The sequence below is a fragment of the Mugil cephalus genome, chromosome 8 (assembly GCF_022458985.1).
Source record: "Mugil cephalus isolate CIBA_MC_2020 chromosome 8, CIBA_Mcephalus_1.1, whole genome shotgun sequence".
Taxonomy (NCBI): Eukaryota; Metazoa; Chordata; class Actinopteri; order Mugiliformes; family Mugilidae; genus Mugil; species Mugil cephalus.
The window spans coordinates 14,630,262-14,647,407 of NC_061777.1; the positions used below are offsets into that span (position 1 = coordinate 14,630,262).

Consider the following 17,146-nt stretch of genomic DNA (forward strand, 5'->3'; position numbering starts at 1 on the left):
GAAGATGCTTTGATTTTTTTTTTTATTGTACTTAATAGAAGGGAAAAAGCATCTTTAACAGCACTTGAGAGACAGAAGGTGATATTGCATAGATGTACACAGAAACTGCATGATTTATAAAAGATTATATGATTTTTCATTTATACTGAAATCATACTAATGCCCAACGTCAAGCTTTTCTTAAACCCTTTCACTCTAATGACAAAGTTAAAACGCTGTCATCCAAACGGTCAGTCGTGATCCCTCTTACATTCATCGTCCCGTTCTCAACAATGAAGCCTGCTCCTTGTACGTATGCGTCCTTCGACGGATTAAACCCCATCTCTGATTTCAGTCTGGGCTGTGGGCAGATCCTGGTAGTCGGCGGGAATTGTGTCTGCGGGAACGAGAAGAAAATCTCATGAGTGTGTCTATATATACACCTTGCATGACCGACTGGGCTGTCTTCCACTCTCAGACACTCACCATTGCAGCGGTACTTCAGGTTGGACCAGATGATATTTTCCTGCGAGAAGCAGAACACGCCCAGTCGCCCGCCTCTCATACTGGTGTCAATGATCACTGATGTGTCCGCAACCAGGGTTGAACCCTCGAAAAAGCGAGCCCTGGTTCGCACAAGAGGTGAAAGCAGTTAGTCGGCTCTCACCGTGTACTGGACGTGGGTATGTATCTGTGGTGGCGAGTTTCTTTTTCTTCTTGTACCTGATGTATCCAACCTGTGGTCTGTGCTGGAGGAACCAGCGGTAGGAAACCTTGTCCTTCCAGCCGACGTTCCTGGGGTCTTTCCACAGGAGACGTACCTGTTCGGGGGTGTTTCCTGTGTGCCACAGGGAGTTCCTCAGATACTCACCAGGGCCCGTCTTAGACTTCACCACCTGGAGATAAATAGCCACATAAGATCAGAGGGGGGAAATTTGAAGCTGACAACAGGCAATTAGCAGCAAAAGCACTTCCACCACACCTTGAGCTGTATTCCCGGCTCAGCGACGGCCCTGAAGGGCGCAGCCTGCCAGTAGGTCTGCTCGGTCTGTTTCCACATCACTACATAGAAGGAGGAGGAGTCCTGGTATCCGAAGATGAAGCCAGCGTAGTCGTCATCTGTCACTGTGTTCACGTGGAAGGTTCCCTCAAAGTCAACTCCACTGAACGCTTTGTAGCCTGCGGATATAAAGAGAGGACAGATGACATAGCACATGGATGAATGGGGGAAAATAAGTTATTTAGTAAGAGATGGGGTGTGATAGTACGAAGGCATTCTGCACATACCTACAGCGAGACCAGGGTCAGAGTTCATGGTCTGGACTATCTCCATGCCCTGACAGAAAAACAGAAGGGAAGTGATGCCATGAGAGACATGAAAAATATTGGTGAATACTTCCAAAAAGTGCGATGCATTACTTTAGTGCGGAGTAAGCTTCCGCTATAGAATGAAAGCCAGCTACACGGATCAGGCATAACATTATGACCACCTTCCTAATATTGTGTAGGTCTCCCTTGTGCCTCCAAAACAGTTGTGAGTCGTCAGAGAATGGACATGGGTCTTCTGAGGGTGCCCTGTGGTGTCTGGCAACAAGATGTTAGTGGGGGTCTTTGGGTCCTATGGGTTGAGCAGTGGCCTCTATGGATCAGGCTTGTTCCAGTGCATCACACAGATACTTGATCAGTTTGCGATCTGGTGAATTTGGAGGCCAGGTCAACACCTTGTGCTGTTTTTGTGTGTGTCTGTGTCAGGCTGCATCATGCTGAGGATGGCTGCTGCCATCAAGGAGTGTCATTGCTATGAGATGGTCTGGTCTAGCTGGGTGGTACATGTATAAGTATCATCCACATGAATGAATGCGAGGTACAAAAGTTTCCCAGCAAAACACTGAATTGAGTGTTTACCTGGTTGAGAACCACCCAGTTGGGGTCTATCTGAGAGTCTCCCTCTGGGTCCAGCACCACAGTCTGATAAGCTCTGAAGTCGGTCAGGGTGACTTCAGCGTTCTCCGGACAGTGGTCAATTATGTCAATGACATTGTCTTTGTCAAAGTCTCCTTCACACGCGTCTCCAACGTTGTCCTCTGAAACACATTGACGCAGCTTAGTCAACAAACTCACACTGACACCCAGGCAGGAACACATCCAAGTGATACTAACTGTTGGAGTCCTTTTGGTCTGGGTTGGGAACGAGTCTGCAGTTGTCGTCGTCGTCCGGTATGCCATCGTTGTCGTCGTCATCGTCACATTCATCTCCCTACAAAAAGACCAAAGAGGCGTCAGCTGCACATGTCACCATACATGTACGGAATTAGTTTGATGCGATCTGTTGAGTAAATGGTTAAAGAACGAGCTCAAACCAATCCATCCTTGTCAGTGTCCAGCTGAGAGGAGTTGATGACCGTGGGACAGTTGTCTTTTGTGTTTTGATGTCCGTCTCCATCACTGACAAGGAAGACATAGGACAGATAAAGCGAACAGCAAACCCTGACACCTGTTTATGGACTTTCAGCTCATGATGTGGACTCTACCTGTCTATGTTGGTGTCACAGGTGTCTCCTACAAGATCATCATCTGAGTCGGACTGCAGGCAGACAAAACAAAGACTGGCCGTCAGAGTTGCGGCAGCAGATGAATCTTTTTCTAGCTATTGTTTGGTTTGATACCTGGTTAGGGTTGGCCATATCAGGACAGCTGTCACAGACATCCCCCACCCCGTCATTGTCTTTATCATTCTGGTCTATGTTGGGCACTCGTGGGCAGTTGTCCAGAATATTTTTCAAGCCTGAGAACATAAGGAAGTTTAACTTCTGCGTCACGACCGGGGAAAAAAGAAAGAAAGCACAAAAGAAAGTAGTCCATCACCAGATGGGGGTGTTTGTGTAAGACGAAGGTGAAATAGTTTCCATTGGCCCTCAAAGCCTGGCAGGGACTTACCGTGGAAAAAAGCTTGTAGTGCAGAGACAGACATGACCAAGTGCTTAAAAATTCAGCCTTTGAGGTAAAGACGTAAACAATGGTCTGCCAAACCATGCGAATAGAAGCCACCAAACAGAGTCTAAACATGCAACAATTGGAAGTTTATACAAGTTTGTACACAAAAAGTTAAAACTGCAGCCAATAGGAGGTTGCCTGAAAGGCCAATCAGATGAGGTATCGTGAGACCATAATGCTGGAACCTTTTTTTACTTTTTAACTTGCTCTACTACTTTAATGATGCTGAAGTAGTTTTTTTTTCTCCTGTGAGCCAGTGATCTAACTGGCAGAGGATGTGAATTGGAAACAGACACACAAAAAAGACCAGTAGGATGTTTTGCACAGATAAAGCACTGACAGTCCAGAGAAAGCAACAAAAAATGTTCTCGTCTACATCCTCCAAACCGGACCATAAAGGTCATATTCTTGTCCGGGGCAGTCTGCTCCAGACAGGCTGTGGTTTGGGTAACAGCCCTCACAGAGACAGACTCTTAATGCGTTTATCAGCCGTAAGGTTTCACATTGTGTTCCTATATTTACCTAATTCATGCAATAAAAGGACTTACAGGCCACTTAGTACACCTCCGACTCAACCGTCAGCCAACCGTCTTTTATTGCTTTTCCTTTATTTACACCCAGTGATGTAGGGCTTTCACAAAACTAAGTGACTACAATTTGTTTTTGTCAACTGTAAACATGAACACACACACACACACTTACCATCTCCGTCCATGTCATCATCACATTCATCTCCCAGACCATCCTGATCTGTGTCCCTCTGTGAGGGATTTTCCACTGTCCTGCAGTTGTCACAAGCGTCGCCATGGAGATCCTTGTCACTGTTCCTCTGGTCCACATTAGGAACCAGCCAGCAGTTATCCTGGGACAGGGAAATGAAGTGCAGCAGCTCATCAAATAAACCCTGCGAGAGTTCACTGTATTTCATGGATTTTGAAGTTAGGTCACCTACATCCAAGTTGACGATGCCGTCATTGTCTGCATCCTCATCGCAGGCGTCACCCATCCCGTCCCTGTCTGCATCCTCTTGGCCGGAGTTTGGCACCATCTTACAGTTGTCCTGGAAACAATGCACATAGCAATGTTTTTAATACTGGCATGCATTAAATGTGAGGGGAGGCAGGGGATGTAGAAAGGAGTACCTTCTTACAGGAGTTGTCTCTGCACTGGAGTTTATTGTCAGGATGCGCGTCAATATCTGTGTCCCTCCCACACACGTAGCCATTGCCGGCCCAGCCAATGCCACACTGTCGCACGCGAGAAGGGGGAAAAAAACAGGTCAAGACATTTCATTTGCTAAATTTAAAGTTGAAAAGCAGTGAACCTAATCACATTGCCCTCAGTTCTTACCACACAGCTAATGCTACCGTCTCTTTCCACGACACACTCTGCGTTGGTGTCACAGGGGTTGGGTTGGCCGTTGGGGCAAAGCCTGGCACCGTGGCAGCCTCTCACCTGGTCACCCGTGAATCCAGCTTTACACTCTCCACAGCGGTAGGAGCCCTGGTGAGGACAGTGCAGAGTCACAAACCCAAGCCCTTGCCTTTTAAAAAAATATATATATATAATCGTGCACCAAAGCCAGCGGTCTTACTATACTGTTGAAGCATTCGGAGTTGGGGGTGCAACCTCCGGTCTCAGGCGGGTTCAGACACTCATCTATATCTTCACACACCTAAGAACCGTGCCCAAAGTAGAAAAAAATGATCATATATTGTCGGCAGGCACAGATAAATCCATCTGAATAAATCCTTTATTGTGTATTATTACCTGTTTGTTTGCCTTAGCATAAGACACTCCCACTCCATTTAACTCTGGCCCAGTGTATCCCAGAGGGCACTTCTCACATCGAAAACCAGGAGCAGTGTTCACACACCGAACACCAGGGAAGCATGGATTAAACTGGCACTAAAATACACAAAAAACACAAGGTCATAAAAAGATAACACCATCGCTTACCGGTGGCAGATATATGCTGTATGTGCACACCGAGAGATGGAAAACCCATACCTCATCTACATCATCACAGTATACCCCATCTCCTGTATATCCATCAGGACAGGGTGCACACTGGAAGCCACCCAACTCGGAAGGGATGCACATGTTCTGTCTGAAACAGGTCCCAGGTGGGCACTGAGTCAGAGGTTTAGGCTGAGGATGTGGAGCTGGACCTGTGTTGGTTGGATTGCCCTGGAGTCCTGGATGCACACACACATACAGATGGCAGACTTAAAACGTCACTTTGGTGTCTCATGTCTAAATACTGTCTAATCAGTGTTTGCAGAGCTCACCGCAGGCCAGACACTCCGCAATGGTATTCCTCAGAAATGTCGTCTCCTTAATCTTAGCCCAAGAGAAATAGAGAGTAGGCCTGTTAATAAACTCTGCCGCTCATGTGATTGCGTTATCAACTTACAGTCAATAGCGCCGCAATCTTTCAAAGGCTGAACGATATTTGGGAAGCTATAAAATGTGCGTATGCTTGGGTTAGCTGCACTTCTGCATTTTCCCTCTTTAAAAGATTTCCTCTGGCATCTGATAATGTCTAAATAGCATCGTATTGCCTCAGGGTTCCTGTTTGATGTCTGAACTCCAAATAAATCCTGTGCTTTAAACGATCATCACAGCTCATGAATGTCTATCCGCCGCTGAGTCGAAGGTGTGATTTTCACATTTACTCAGCCGTCCGTTGCTTAGGTTACAAGACAAGGGTTTATCAAGTGTTTACAATAGCGTGCCATAATCCTGCCGAACAACCAGGGGCCTCCCCTGCCCCTGTCTTCTGCCACTCAGTGTATTCGACAAACCTTCCTTACATGTCTGACTGTTTAATTTCACCTCAACATTAACCTGTATTTAAAAAGCCACCATAAATAAAGGCAAACAGCGCTATCATTACTAAAGCTTTTATTATAACTTTGTGTTGGTTTACCCATGTGAGTCACACACAAAGCAGGTTACCTGCTGGTGGAGCAACTCCTTCATCTCAGATAACATGGTCTTCAACTCCGACATAGTGGCCTGATCTTGCACCGTCCTGCCTCGCTGCACGCCTGATTAGAATTCACAAGTTAAACAATTAGATCACGCATCGCAGGTTAATGTGTCCTTATGCTTTGGGATGTCAGTCACTTGAGGTTTGTTCTCACTGAGCAGCTGCAGAGATTCAGCCTGGCCCATGCTGCAGTCCTGCAGAGTGGCCACATTGTCTATGGTGTCTTCTATCACCAGCTTCAAGTCGGTCAGTTCGTCCTTAAAAGGGAATGAAACAAAGAGAGAAATGTAGAGAATGAGAATTAGGATTAGAATGAAAAGCAGCATGCAGTGCCTCTGTAACTTCAGCTGTTACTCACCTGTCCGCTCGACTGCAGGGTCCTAAGTGCCACCTTGTTGGGACCCGGTGGGAGTGACCCAAACGCGGCCGGCACGTCAGCCACGCTGTGAGCCAGCCTACAGTCTACGTAGATGTTGAGGCGGGGCGGGCCGCGCTGTAGGCCGCTGGCGTGCAGCATCACGTGATGCTCCTGCCCGTCTGCGAGGGATGCGTGGTTGAAACTGGCGGTGCCAAACCTGCCGTCAGACTTCTGGTAACGGAGAGTCACTGAGAGGCAGAAGAAAAACAACAAAGAGAGTTAAAACAGGAGTGTGTGGTGTGTGTTTGTCACAGACAGAGTCATGTGTGTCACCATGACGATTCACCTTTGTTCAGTTTGGCCTGAACACTGAACTCCAGGTACTTGGTGTTGTCTTTGGGGTTGATGACGCTGTAGAGGGAAGTGGGGGCCTTGCTGTGGAGCCTGAAGGACGAGAGGAGGAAAGCCTCATCTCGCCCTTTGTTCTTCAGGCTTCCTTGCAGCAGGTCTGGCAGGCAGTCTGGAGACACCAGCAGGTCGTAGACTAACACAGGAGAGAGTTGTTAGATTCCAGTCGAGCAACGAAAGAAAGAGTAACACACTGTATAACGGTTTGTCAATATGCGTGAGGCATATGCGTGAGGCACTTCATCCAGTACACGTGGTGCTGCTGTTACTTTTTTTTTTTTTATCAGTATTTTGAGTTTGAGTCTTAATGGCTGTAGCTCCCAGTGTCGTATAGATTGCCACTGCTGAGTCAGAGCACTGTGGTACTTTATTATTTGCATCCTGCTGTGTTTTATAGAGCGGTACACTGCAGCGGCAGAAGCAGCAGAAAGGAGCAGCAATAAACTCTTTCCATTGGAACGATCCCGCTGCCTCGCACTAACGCACATGGACGGACACATTACACACGAAAACACTTCCACACTGCCATCAGCTGAACTTCAAGAAATCCAGTTTCAAGGCGAAGTGACAGAGCCTTTAATGGAAACTTTTGAGCGTAGTTTCCAGGCAAATGAATGTTTCACAAATGCATTTCTCAGATGGCACTAAGCGTTGTCGCACCACCTTAATTAGGTCAGACTGTTACCAGATCCTACACATCAAAACCCTGCAAGCCACAGAAAAACTCGAATCAGCAGAGACAGACAGACTTTTATAGATTTTTTTTTTTTTTTGCAGACTGCTAATTGAAAAAATATTTAGTAAAGCAGTTATGTGTATATATTTAACATATACAGAGCACAGGGACATCTTGTGCGATGTTTGTATTATGGACATGGATGGAGAGGAGCCAGTACTCACCCATGCCTTCAGCTGTGACAGCGAGCACCAGCTGCTGCAGCACCAGAGACAGAGCCACTGCTCTGACACACATTTCCATCATCAGCACTCCAGAGCGGGACACACCTCAAAAGCAGCGCCGTTTCTGGGGTAAGAACTTTCCTCCGGCGGATCAATAAAAGTGTCACAGACCGTTCGTCCACAGAGCGATGACGACAAGACCAGATCTCGAAGCAAAATCTCAACAGAGGTGAGATGCTTTTGTGTCCACAGGCTTTTAAAGCAAAGGGGGGAGTGTCTTCGAATCACAGCTGTTAAAAAAAAAAAGAAGAAAAAAGTAGCAGTGAGGAGACTGTTTAAAAAGTTTGTGGGGAGGGTCCCCTTGTTACCGTCAGCTCATGAAATTATTATCTGTATGTCATTGCTCTCTTTAAAACCAAAAGGACATTATGAAAAGTGCTACATGAACTTTTAATGTTATTAAAGTGAGACACTGCAGATCACTATGAATGATGTTTAAATGTTTTTGCCACAAATACTACACGAGCCAAATCCCTTTATGTGTTTGTATTCATCAAGAAAAATAAATAATTCATTTCGTCATCTTTTGGAGGTTTGTGTTAAAATAGCAGAGAAATAATCTAAATAACCTTGTGTGGAATCAGCCAACCTGAGTTATAAATGTGGGTTTATTACCCTAGAGCGTCTTCAGTTTGCCAGTTGAAAGACATAAATCTATGACAGATGCTTTTAATTTGATTGACTTTAACCGGTTCTAAATGCCTCTGAAAACCTTCTTCAGTTTCCATCTATTGGAGAATGTGGGACAGAGAGTTTTTTTCAGCGCTGGAAACATCTGATGATAGATGTCTGGTACTTGTCTCAAAAACCTTTTTCGACTAACCTCAAATGCATTTCAGCGTCTCTGCTGCTGGCCCAAGCCAAAGACAGACATTTACCATTCCTTGGTGCATTATCACCGTAGAGTCGCCTGCGTCTGGCTGCCTGGCCTGCGATCAAACACCTGGCAGCCTCTCGTAAGTCTGACCATCAGACACGGGCCTGGGACAGATTTTTATACTATTGTGGATGGAAATAAGCAAAAATGACGCAAAAATGGTAATCAAAACACGCAATGATCACTTCTTCCATTGGGTGGCATATTTAGACGCTGTGTCACTGTCACTACTCTGGGCTGCTTATGTAAAAACAGGAAACCAGACAAAGGGGCAGCTCAGTTATATAACTTCAGTTCATGTTATTTTGACATTTAATAAATCAGCAATGCATCTGTTTCCCTGGTAATTGTTGCACAGTAGCAGCACACTTTCCTTGTATTCACCGGACTAAGAATTTTTGTTGTCACTGTATGTTGTATAGATTGTAAAGTAATTTAACACACATGTATTATTTATGTAGAACAATATGTCTGTTTCATGTTCTTTATACTTACGTACGGGCCATTTTCTAAATAAATGGATTCTGATTCGATCTGAATCAGGAGCTAAGTCATGAAGTAGGCTGATAAATCTTAACATCGGTATCAGTGGCAACAACATACAAACAACACCTTTGTGTTTTTGTTAGATGTGGTTTCATGAGCTCGGAGCTACTGTTTTTGCCCTCCTAATGAAGCCACTCACCATGTTGCTGTGTTTCATTATGTCATGATTACCTCACCAGTTCATACCAACTCTACAATAAGGTGTCATTAAATTGTCAAACAGCTAATGACACACACACACACACACACACACACACACACACACACACACACACACACACACACACATTATATATATATATACTCCTCAGTTGCCAGTTCATTAGGCACACTAGTAAGAAAATGCAAGAAGAAAAAGTAAGAAAAAGTAAGAAATGCTGTACTATATTAGCTTCAACTTTATACTGCTGAACACCACCTGCTGTTTCTATAATTTGAGCCAAACCATTTCAGCCAGGGGGCTTGGATAAATAACAGAAAAGCTTCTGCTTTTAATTCAGTACAGCTGAGGAGCACCAGACATAACATCCTACATACACAGTCATGTTTACATCCTCCATTGACAGTTTGGAGGAAGTAAGTAAAAACATTTATGGCAAATAAATGGTAAAAGGTAAATTATCTCCTTTGTTTGTTAACCGTTTCGACAAAAACTAAACATCATAACAGACACGAAGCTAAGTTTTAATACATGAGTGTTATGTGTTAGGACACGTTAGTTTTAATTAATGTACCTAATGTTTTGTCCAGAGTTTTCCCCTCTGCCTCTGCAGACTCCGGAATGATTGACAGGTGCCCGGTGACGCCCCCGCCTCCTTCCACGGATCCAACATGGCGGCTGCCATGGAGCTGAGATGCTGGGGAGGAGACTGGGGTTTGCCTTCTGTTCACACCGAGTCCCTGATAGTTCTGGTAAGGCTATCGTCTGCTTGTAAACAACAGTGCGGCCACTACGTCCAGCGCTGCTTTCAAGGCGACATGTTACTTCTCCGGGGTTTTTTGCGTCTCCTCTCATTGTGTCTCTGTGATTAGCTCGCATGCTACCTTACTTGCTGCAGTTTGTAACTTAGCCTCGTCGGTGTGCAGGGTAGAAAATAATACCTCCAGGTGGTTTCCCTGTCCCAGATGATAAATAACAGCAGTGCTGGTTTGCATGATTTGTCCTTCGTGTGTGGCTGGTTGTCAGAAGTCGCTCCCATTTCTAAGGGAAGTGTGTTCTCTCAAGGTCAGCTCGTTGTTTTTAATTCACTGTGCTACAGTCGTGTTTCTTTGGCTTGGCAGCTGTAGAGAATGGGCCAGCTATTCGTGAGCTGGTCGGAAAATGAACATTGAGCTGTTTACGTGCCGTTTTAACGTGTTGTTAATAAATGTGTGTAGTTACAGCTCTTGCCACAAGGTGACACTTTTTTTTTTGGTTGTAGTTTTCTTACATTTATGGCGTCTTTTAAACATTTTAATAAGCGACACTAATGGCACTAATGGCTTCTGGTTTGGTTAACAGCTTTTAAAATGTATTTAAAAATACAGCACGTCAGACAACGTCACTGATAAAACTTTATCTGTGTCAGCTATAATAATAATAATAATTATAATGCTGTTCTTTGTTTCCTGTCAGTTCAACCTGACCTTCACTATTTTTAACTATGTAAAAAAAAGAAAAAAACTACTTTTTATTTTGCTTTTTATTTGCTTGTTTTCCCTTTTTTTCTGTACAGCTGCTTTATAGTGTCTCTATAGTGCCAAATCCCTACTCACGGTACAAGTGTTCATTGTAAGGCTGAGATCATGCAAATGTTAACAGACTGTGATGTTTTCCCCTTAACGTCGTGTGCTGCAGTAATTCTGGGTCATCATCTGTTCCTGCAGATCCTGCAGATCACCTATGGCAGCAGACTGATAAATGCGCTGACTGTGTTTCACCATCTTGTTCACGGTCACTCGTTGGCTCTCTTTCAGGCATACGCCAAGTTTTCTGGGGCGAAAGTCACACTTTCTCCTATAGACTGGACGTGGAAGACGATAACAGGTGGGCTGCAGCTTCTCGTAAGCCAGAGTTTTTAAACATTGTGGTCAAAGAGAATTATGTGACCCAGGTAGGAATGATTGTTGAATCTGGCGAACATATAATCGTACAGGTTTGGAAAATGTGCTTTTAAAAATCCAGCCCTTTGAGACAGATTTATGTTTATATGTCGGCAGCGACTGAACATTTTGTCCTCAAAGTTGATGTGTCCGAGACAAGAAAAACATTTTGATGGCTAGACGACTGGGTCGGATCATCTTCAAAACTGCATCTCTTGAGGGGTGTTCCCCATCTGCAGTAGTCAGTGCCTATTAAAAGTGGTCCAATGTGCCGGACAAACAATCCCGATCCGTGGAGACTCCAGTCTGAACCTTAAAGGATCTGCTGCTAACTCCTTGGAGCCAGATATCGCTGCACACCTTCACAGGTCTAGTGGAGTCCGTGCTTAGACAGACGAGGGCTATTTTAGTGACAAAGGGAGGACCTGCACAATATTAGGCAGGTGGTCATACTGTTATGGCTGATTGTGTATAATGCACGTGGCCAGATCTCCACGGCTCTTAAGTCACATTATGTCTCATTACGCAGTGTGTCATCAAATCTCATTTGTCCACAGTGACCGTCCCAGAGTTGCTTTGTGGAGACTCTTCGGTTCAAGAACCTGCACAGATTCTCAACTTCCTGAGGAAACAGGTGAGAGTGCACGCCCCAAACCATTTATCAGAGTCAGTTGATGTGCAGTAGTAAATCTAAGTGTTCTTTGCTTCTTGCAGAGGTTTAACGCAGACTATGAGCTGTCAGCCCGGCAAGGAGCAGACACAATGGCCTACATCGCTCTACTGGAAGAGAAACTGCGACCAGCTCTGGTGACGACCGTCTCTCCTCTGCTGTTTTTCCACATTGCTCGCGCCCGAGCGCTGATGCATCTCTGGTGGTGTTCTGTGTCCCGCAGTTGCACACTTTCTGGGTGGATGCGGAAAACTACGCCAACCTGACACGGCCGTGGTTCGCCGCACGCTCGCCCTTCCCGCTCAACTTCGTGGTCCCCAGCCGCCTCGCCAACACCGCCCTCTCCCGCATCCTCCTAACCAAAGGAGAGGCGCCGCTGCACAGGATCTCCGAGGTGGAGGGAAAGGTGAATGTTGTTTTTTTAATTTAACACGCATTAACACGCACTTTCAAGTTTTTCAACACATTTCATGTTTTGTGGAGCAAAGTTATCAATCTTCATCACTCTGTCTCCCTCAGATCTACAGTGACGCTAAAGAGTGCCTGAATCTCCTCTCCTACAGACTGGGAACAGCTGACTACTTCTTCGGAAATTCGTGCGTTTTCCCGGTGTTCATTTAAACGCCTGCGCCTCACATTTAAGTGAAAGGCTATATTTGTAGCTACGGTGCCTAAAAAAGTATTCACCGTCTTAGGTAGTTTCCGTTTTATTGCTTTTTTAAAAACGGCTTTTTAAAAAATGGTAGTTCCACTCTCTGTTTAATCAGTATTCCTGGCTTCATTTAACAAGATGAAGGCAAATAAACACTCCAGGTGACTCAGAGAAAATGTTATTCAAATGTCTAAGATTTTGGATACAAAAAATGTCAAACGTTCCCCCTGGAGTTTAGTAAAATTCATCACTAAGAAACAGAAAGGACGTGGCGTATGTGTTAATCTGCCCAGAACACGCCGTCCTCATAAACTGAGTTACCAGGAAAGTAGAGGACGATGTCTTCTGGGAGAAATCAGATGTAGAAATTGCTTCGTACTGTTTAGATAAAATTATTAAATGTAATTTAGGACCATGATGCTTTCATTTACTGAGTGTACTTTTTTGTGCGTGTGCTCGTGATCGTAGGCCAACCAGCCTGGATGCCTTCGTGTTTGGTTTTGTGGCTCCACTTCACAAAGCCAGTCTTCCCAGCAGTCCTCTGCAGAACCATCTCAGACAGCTGGATAACCTCACACACTTCTGTGAAAACATCCTGGCTCTCTATTTCAGCCCGGATCACCCTTGTAAGTTCGCAGCAAACTCTAGAAATATTCATTCATTGGGACTTTAGCTTTAAGGGATTTTTTTTTTCCCAAGCACACAAAACAACTAACATCATCAGCACTTTCCTCTTTCTCACGTTGTTGTTTCATCTCATGTTTTTACTTCCGTGTTGTTACATGACTTAACACTGAACGTCTTCTCCTGTTGGCATTGCTTTCCTTCATCTCTCTTCAGGTCCTCCCCCACCCGTTCAGGAAACAATGGACGCAAACCTCCAGAAACTAACACAGCTTGTAAACAAAGAGTCCAACTTGATAGAAAAGGTGCTTCTTCTCTCCCTTTCTCTTCTTTTGCATGGGGTTCATGGTTGCGTTCGGCAGGTACTGTCACAGTTATAGATCGGTTGTCATTGCCATTGGGGTGATAACTAAACTGTGCGTCCTTTACTGTAGATGGATGACAACCTTCGCAGCAGCCCACAGCACAAACCGCACAGACCAGACCCCAAACCCAGTCTGTCCGGTGCAAAGAGCTCCACCCCTGCCTAACAGCCCACCCCTCAGCCCGGATCGCAGCCTTATGAATCGTGGGGGGGAGCAGCCTGGTCGCTGCTCTGAATCTGACTCAACAACCTACAGATCTAGAAAATGCTATAAAGCTGGAGTATGACTTGAATGGGAAACCAGTTAATAAATAATGCAAGTATGGCTATATAATTACAAGAGACTATTTTAAGATAATGATGATAGACTTCAGAGGTGATCGTCCGAAAGGGAAGAAAAAAATGCATGTGTGCGGTATTTAAAAATGTTGAGTGCATGTGTGAGGTTAAGGATGGAACGCTAATGTCGAGGTGCTCAAATGAAAGACACGGAGAGTTAAAGGGAACGCCACAGTGTATGAGAGGTCCAGCAGGGAGATTCACCTGAATGGGTCACACTCCTATTAACGTTTTCATCTCGTCGTTTTAAATTGATGATTTATTTTCAGTTTGAGCTGATGATCAGGCAACAGTTGAAGTCACTTTTTAACCATCTGTCCTCTGAATCTGAATCTCTGATAATTTAACATCCACCCAGGCAAATATCCTTCATCAAATCCACTGTAATATGTTCTTATCAATGTTTGCATTGACATGTTGTACAGTGTGTGTGCAGCTATGACTAGAGAGAATTTAACTTATTTTAACTTGGCTTTCACCTCCTCTGCTGTGTACACTTTATATCATTGTAAATATTGTCATGATTACAATCAAATTACACTAAATAGGGCTGATACGCCTTGTTCACACTTTTAGTTAAAAGCACTGAGGTAATGAAAGGGCCTTACATGTTGTGTTAATTTATTTATGCGTAACATTTGGGACCAATTTGTGTCTATATGCAAGTTGTCCTAAATACTATCAGCCACCGCTGTCTTTTAATCTTTGTTTTTGATTGTTTTAAATTTGTATTTTGCATTTTGTTGTCGCCTTGATTTTCCACAACCATTTTCTAACGTGTATTTAGATTTTTTTGAATTTCTGCTGCTTTAATTGACCTGTTTAACGGTCCCATTTGTTTGAACTGACGTGTATGCGCAACATCTCATGACGTGCCTTTTGTTTTACTTTGTTCCTATAGTCTGATTTCTACGGAAATGTGGCTGTAGTTTGTTTTGCAGTAATGTTTCATCACAGCTCACACGCTACCGGTCAAAAGTTTTAGAACACTCTACTATTTCTTTCTATTTTGTTTTTTTTATTATTATTATTGAAATGTGTGCAGTTTAATGTCTCATTTTACTCTGAAATGAAAGCATAGACCAAATAAACAACTGACGTTAAAAAAAAAAAAAATCATGGAATCAATATATAATCCACATTATTCTTAACTTTGGACACCTGTCTGTGAAGGTTCTCAGTCGTCCAGGTCACGATAATCCAAAATGCATTTGAATAAATGCAACTGGACTTGTAGAATTTCTTGAAAATGTTTCACCACTCGTCCGAGTAGCAAAGAAGCCATTTGGCTGCTTTAACAAGTTAACACAGTTGTGACATTCTTTCTTTCTAAAATGGAAATAATCAAATATTTTCTGGACAGTTCTTCACAAATCTGTTGCACAAGTTCCCAGAAATGTGTGGCACTTGTAGCGCGCTTTGCTTTCACTCTTCTGTCCAGTTCATTACAAACCATCTCCATGGAGACCAGGCCGTCCTCTCCATGTTTCCAAGCTTTCCGTCTTGTTTTTGTCCTGAGGTAGTTCTGGTGTAGGCTGGGCTAAAGTTCTGGGTCACGCTGCAGGATGGAGCCCTGACCAACTATATCAGAAGATACCGTGTGCTGTTCTTAAACATTTGACCGGTAGCGTGTGTTACTGAACTGTGTCTACTTTGTGTTACTCTTCATTTTCTTTGTGTGTTTCTGCCAAATGATGTTCATACATTAAGATACTTCCCCAAAAAACAACAACAACAACAAAAAATCTATTCTCTTCACATGTTCATTTCCTTAAAAGCACCATATTTAGAAACATGCTCATTGGTGCGTTGTGCCTTCATGACTGCTGGTCTTTGTACAAGTGTCAAAATACTAACCCTGTCCTTCACACATGATCCTCGTCCGTTCTGTTGCAGTTCATAATCGACTGACAGCTGGTAACACCTGTTTTCACATTATTTAAATACAAGTCTCATACAACCATGCTCTGGTCACCTGTCTTTTTTTTTTTCTTCAGACTTTTTGTTACCTTTTTTCTTTTTAAACTCAACTCTTTCCTGGATCCCCCGACTGAGCTGATGCACCAGTGCATGCTGTCGGGCGACTTGTTTTTCCAGGAACAATTACAGAAGCTTTCACTGCCGCACCGCTCAGATGGTGTGATCATTTGTTTAGACGTGCGGAGGATAGGGAGTTCTTTGTCTGGCGCTGGCCTTGGACGTGGAAAAAACTAAAGCAATCTGAGAGGAAATGATGCATGCTCAACTTTTAGATATTCTCACGCTGAGGCATTTCTTGGCTGGCTCTTTAGTAGCTCCAGTAAAAAAAAAAAAAGAAATTGTGCTAAATAGGTATATTTGGTTTTACTGATGATGATTAATAGTGACTCCATCATTGATTGTGTGCGTATCGGATGTCTCTGCCGGACTGCGCCAAAGAATTTGCCTGTCGGGAAGATAAACTGCAACACCCTTTTCCAACCTAACCCCGGCTCGGTGTTATCCTTTACAGGAAGACAGACAGTCCCAGTAAAACGGGGCTGTCACTTTTTTTTTTAAAGAGCTTTCCTTCATGCTCCAGCTGAGCAGTCCAGCACATCACACGGAGGCCAGACGCCGCTCCCTGATGGCTTGCATGTGTATGCCCACCACACCTCTTCTTCTTCTTCTTCCTCTCTCCCTCCCATCTCTCTCTCTTTTTTTTCTCCAGAACAGATGAAAAGTGTCAGATATGAGGGGAAAAAATGTGCGAGTGCCTGGAAAATAGTGACGTGACATATCTACATTAACTGTAAGTCATATAAAAAGGCACTTTGAGGTGTATATTGTAGTTCACTCAACTTGAGTCGTTTATTTCTAGCTTAGCAGTAATCCACCTTAGGTGTATGGAGTGTGGAAGTGTAATTGAGGATAAAATTACATGGCAGTAAGCTCTTTTAATGAAAACACGAAAAAGTAATTGATTTCCATTAATCTCTGGTAATGATTATGTGTTTTCCAGGAGCTTTTGAGACGACTGAAAATATGATCCACTTTTCCAGGCCTATAATAGTGATACAACTAATGGAGTACTCAGGCCCTCTGGTGGTGGATACATGTTAGAGCAGCGGTTCCTAAATTTCTTTCTTTCCTGCATAAACAATTAAAGAATAAAGTGATTAAACTGAATCTTTTTCTTTTTGTACAGTGTGGGTATACATAACATAACTATTTGTGTGGACATGGGGGAATATTACCAGGTCTATCGCTGACAAACTGATGCTGAACTGAACCAACCCCGTCTCTCCGCCACTTCCTATTAACGTGATGTTTATTACTC

The 17,146-nt window shown here is 43.9% G+C and overlaps 2 protein-coding genes across 3 annotated transcripts; one reads left to right on the plus strand and one right to left on the minus strand.

Annotated features, from left to right (window-relative positions):
- Positions 1-4: 4 nt before the first annotated feature.
- Positions 5-7,873, minus strand: thbs4a (thrombospondin 4a). The gene is made up of 23 exons (XM_047591410.1): positions 7,635-7,873; positions 6,673-6,870; positions 6,327-6,574; positions 6,123-6,225; positions 5,935-6,026; positions 5,265-5,316; positions 4,984-5,171; positions 4,744-4,881; positions 4,568-4,648; positions 4,324-4,476; positions 4,116-4,220; positions 3,926-4,033; positions 3,676-3,835; positions 2,646-2,764; positions 2,511-2,563; positions 2,340-2,424; positions 2,140-2,236; positions 1,885-2,063; positions 1,267-1,315; positions 962-1,158; positions 703-875; positions 466-605; positions 5-376 (listed from the first exon to the last, which is right to left on the minus strand). The coding sequence occupies exons 1-23, from the start codon at positions 7,714-7,716 to the stop codon at positions 312-314; spliced, it is 2,865 nt and encodes a 954-aa protein (XP_047447366.1). The 5' UTR covers positions 7,717-7,873; the 3' UTR covers positions 5-311.
- A 2,020-nt stretch (positions 7,874-9,893) lies between these two features.
- On the plus strand, positions 9,894-16,313 carry mtx3 (metaxin 3). 2 transcript variants are annotated; one of them, XM_047592706.1, is made up of 9 exons: positions 9,894-10,029; positions 11,074-11,143; positions 11,757-11,833; positions 11,914-12,006; positions 12,093-12,275; positions 12,389-12,465; positions 12,990-13,147; positions 13,362-13,450; positions 13,580-16,313. In XM_047592706.1, the coding sequence occupies exons 1-9, from the start codon at positions 9,949-9,951 to the stop codon at positions 13,673-13,675; spliced, it is 924 nt and encodes a 307-aa protein (XP_047448662.1). In that variant the 5' UTR covers positions 9,894-9,948; the 3' UTR covers positions 13,676-16,313. The 2 variants fall into 2 exon arrangements, with proteins under 2 accessions (XP_047448662.1, XP_047448664.1); XM_047592708.1 differs by lacking the exon at positions 13,362-13,450.
- The last annotated feature ends 833 nt before the right edge of the window (positions 16,314-17,146 follow it).

What these genes read in the sequence shown, in the direction of transcription:
- thbs4a (XM_047591410.1), bottom strand. Translation starts at nt 7,716, where the DNA reads ATGATGGAAATGTGTGTCAGAGCAGTGGCTCTGTCTCTGGTGCTGCAG. An exon ending in ATGCTAAGGCAAACAAACAG is followed by an intron (nt 4,649 to 4,743) that starts GTAATAATACAC and finishes CACGGTTCTTAG; the next exon opens with GTGTGTGAAGATATAGATGA. An exon ending in TGACCCTGGTCTCGCTGTAG is followed by an intron (nt 1,159 to 1,266) that starts GTATGTGCAGAA and finishes TTATATCCGCAG; the next exon opens with GCTACAAAGCGTTCAGTGGA.
- mtx3 (XM_047592706.1), top strand. Translation starts at nt 9,949, where the DNA reads ATGGCGGCTGCCATGGAGCTGAGATGCTGGGGAGGAGACTGGGGTTTG. An exon ending in AGAAACTGCGACCAGCTCTG is followed by an intron (nt 12,007 to 12,092) that starts GTGACGACCGTC and finishes TGTGTCCCGCAG; the next exon opens with TTGCACACTTTCTGGGTGGA. An exon ending in TCTCCGAGGTGGAGGGAAAG is followed by an intron (nt 12,276 to 12,388) that starts GTGAATGTTGTT and finishes TGTCTCCCTCAG; the next exon opens with ATCTACAGTGACGCTAAAGA.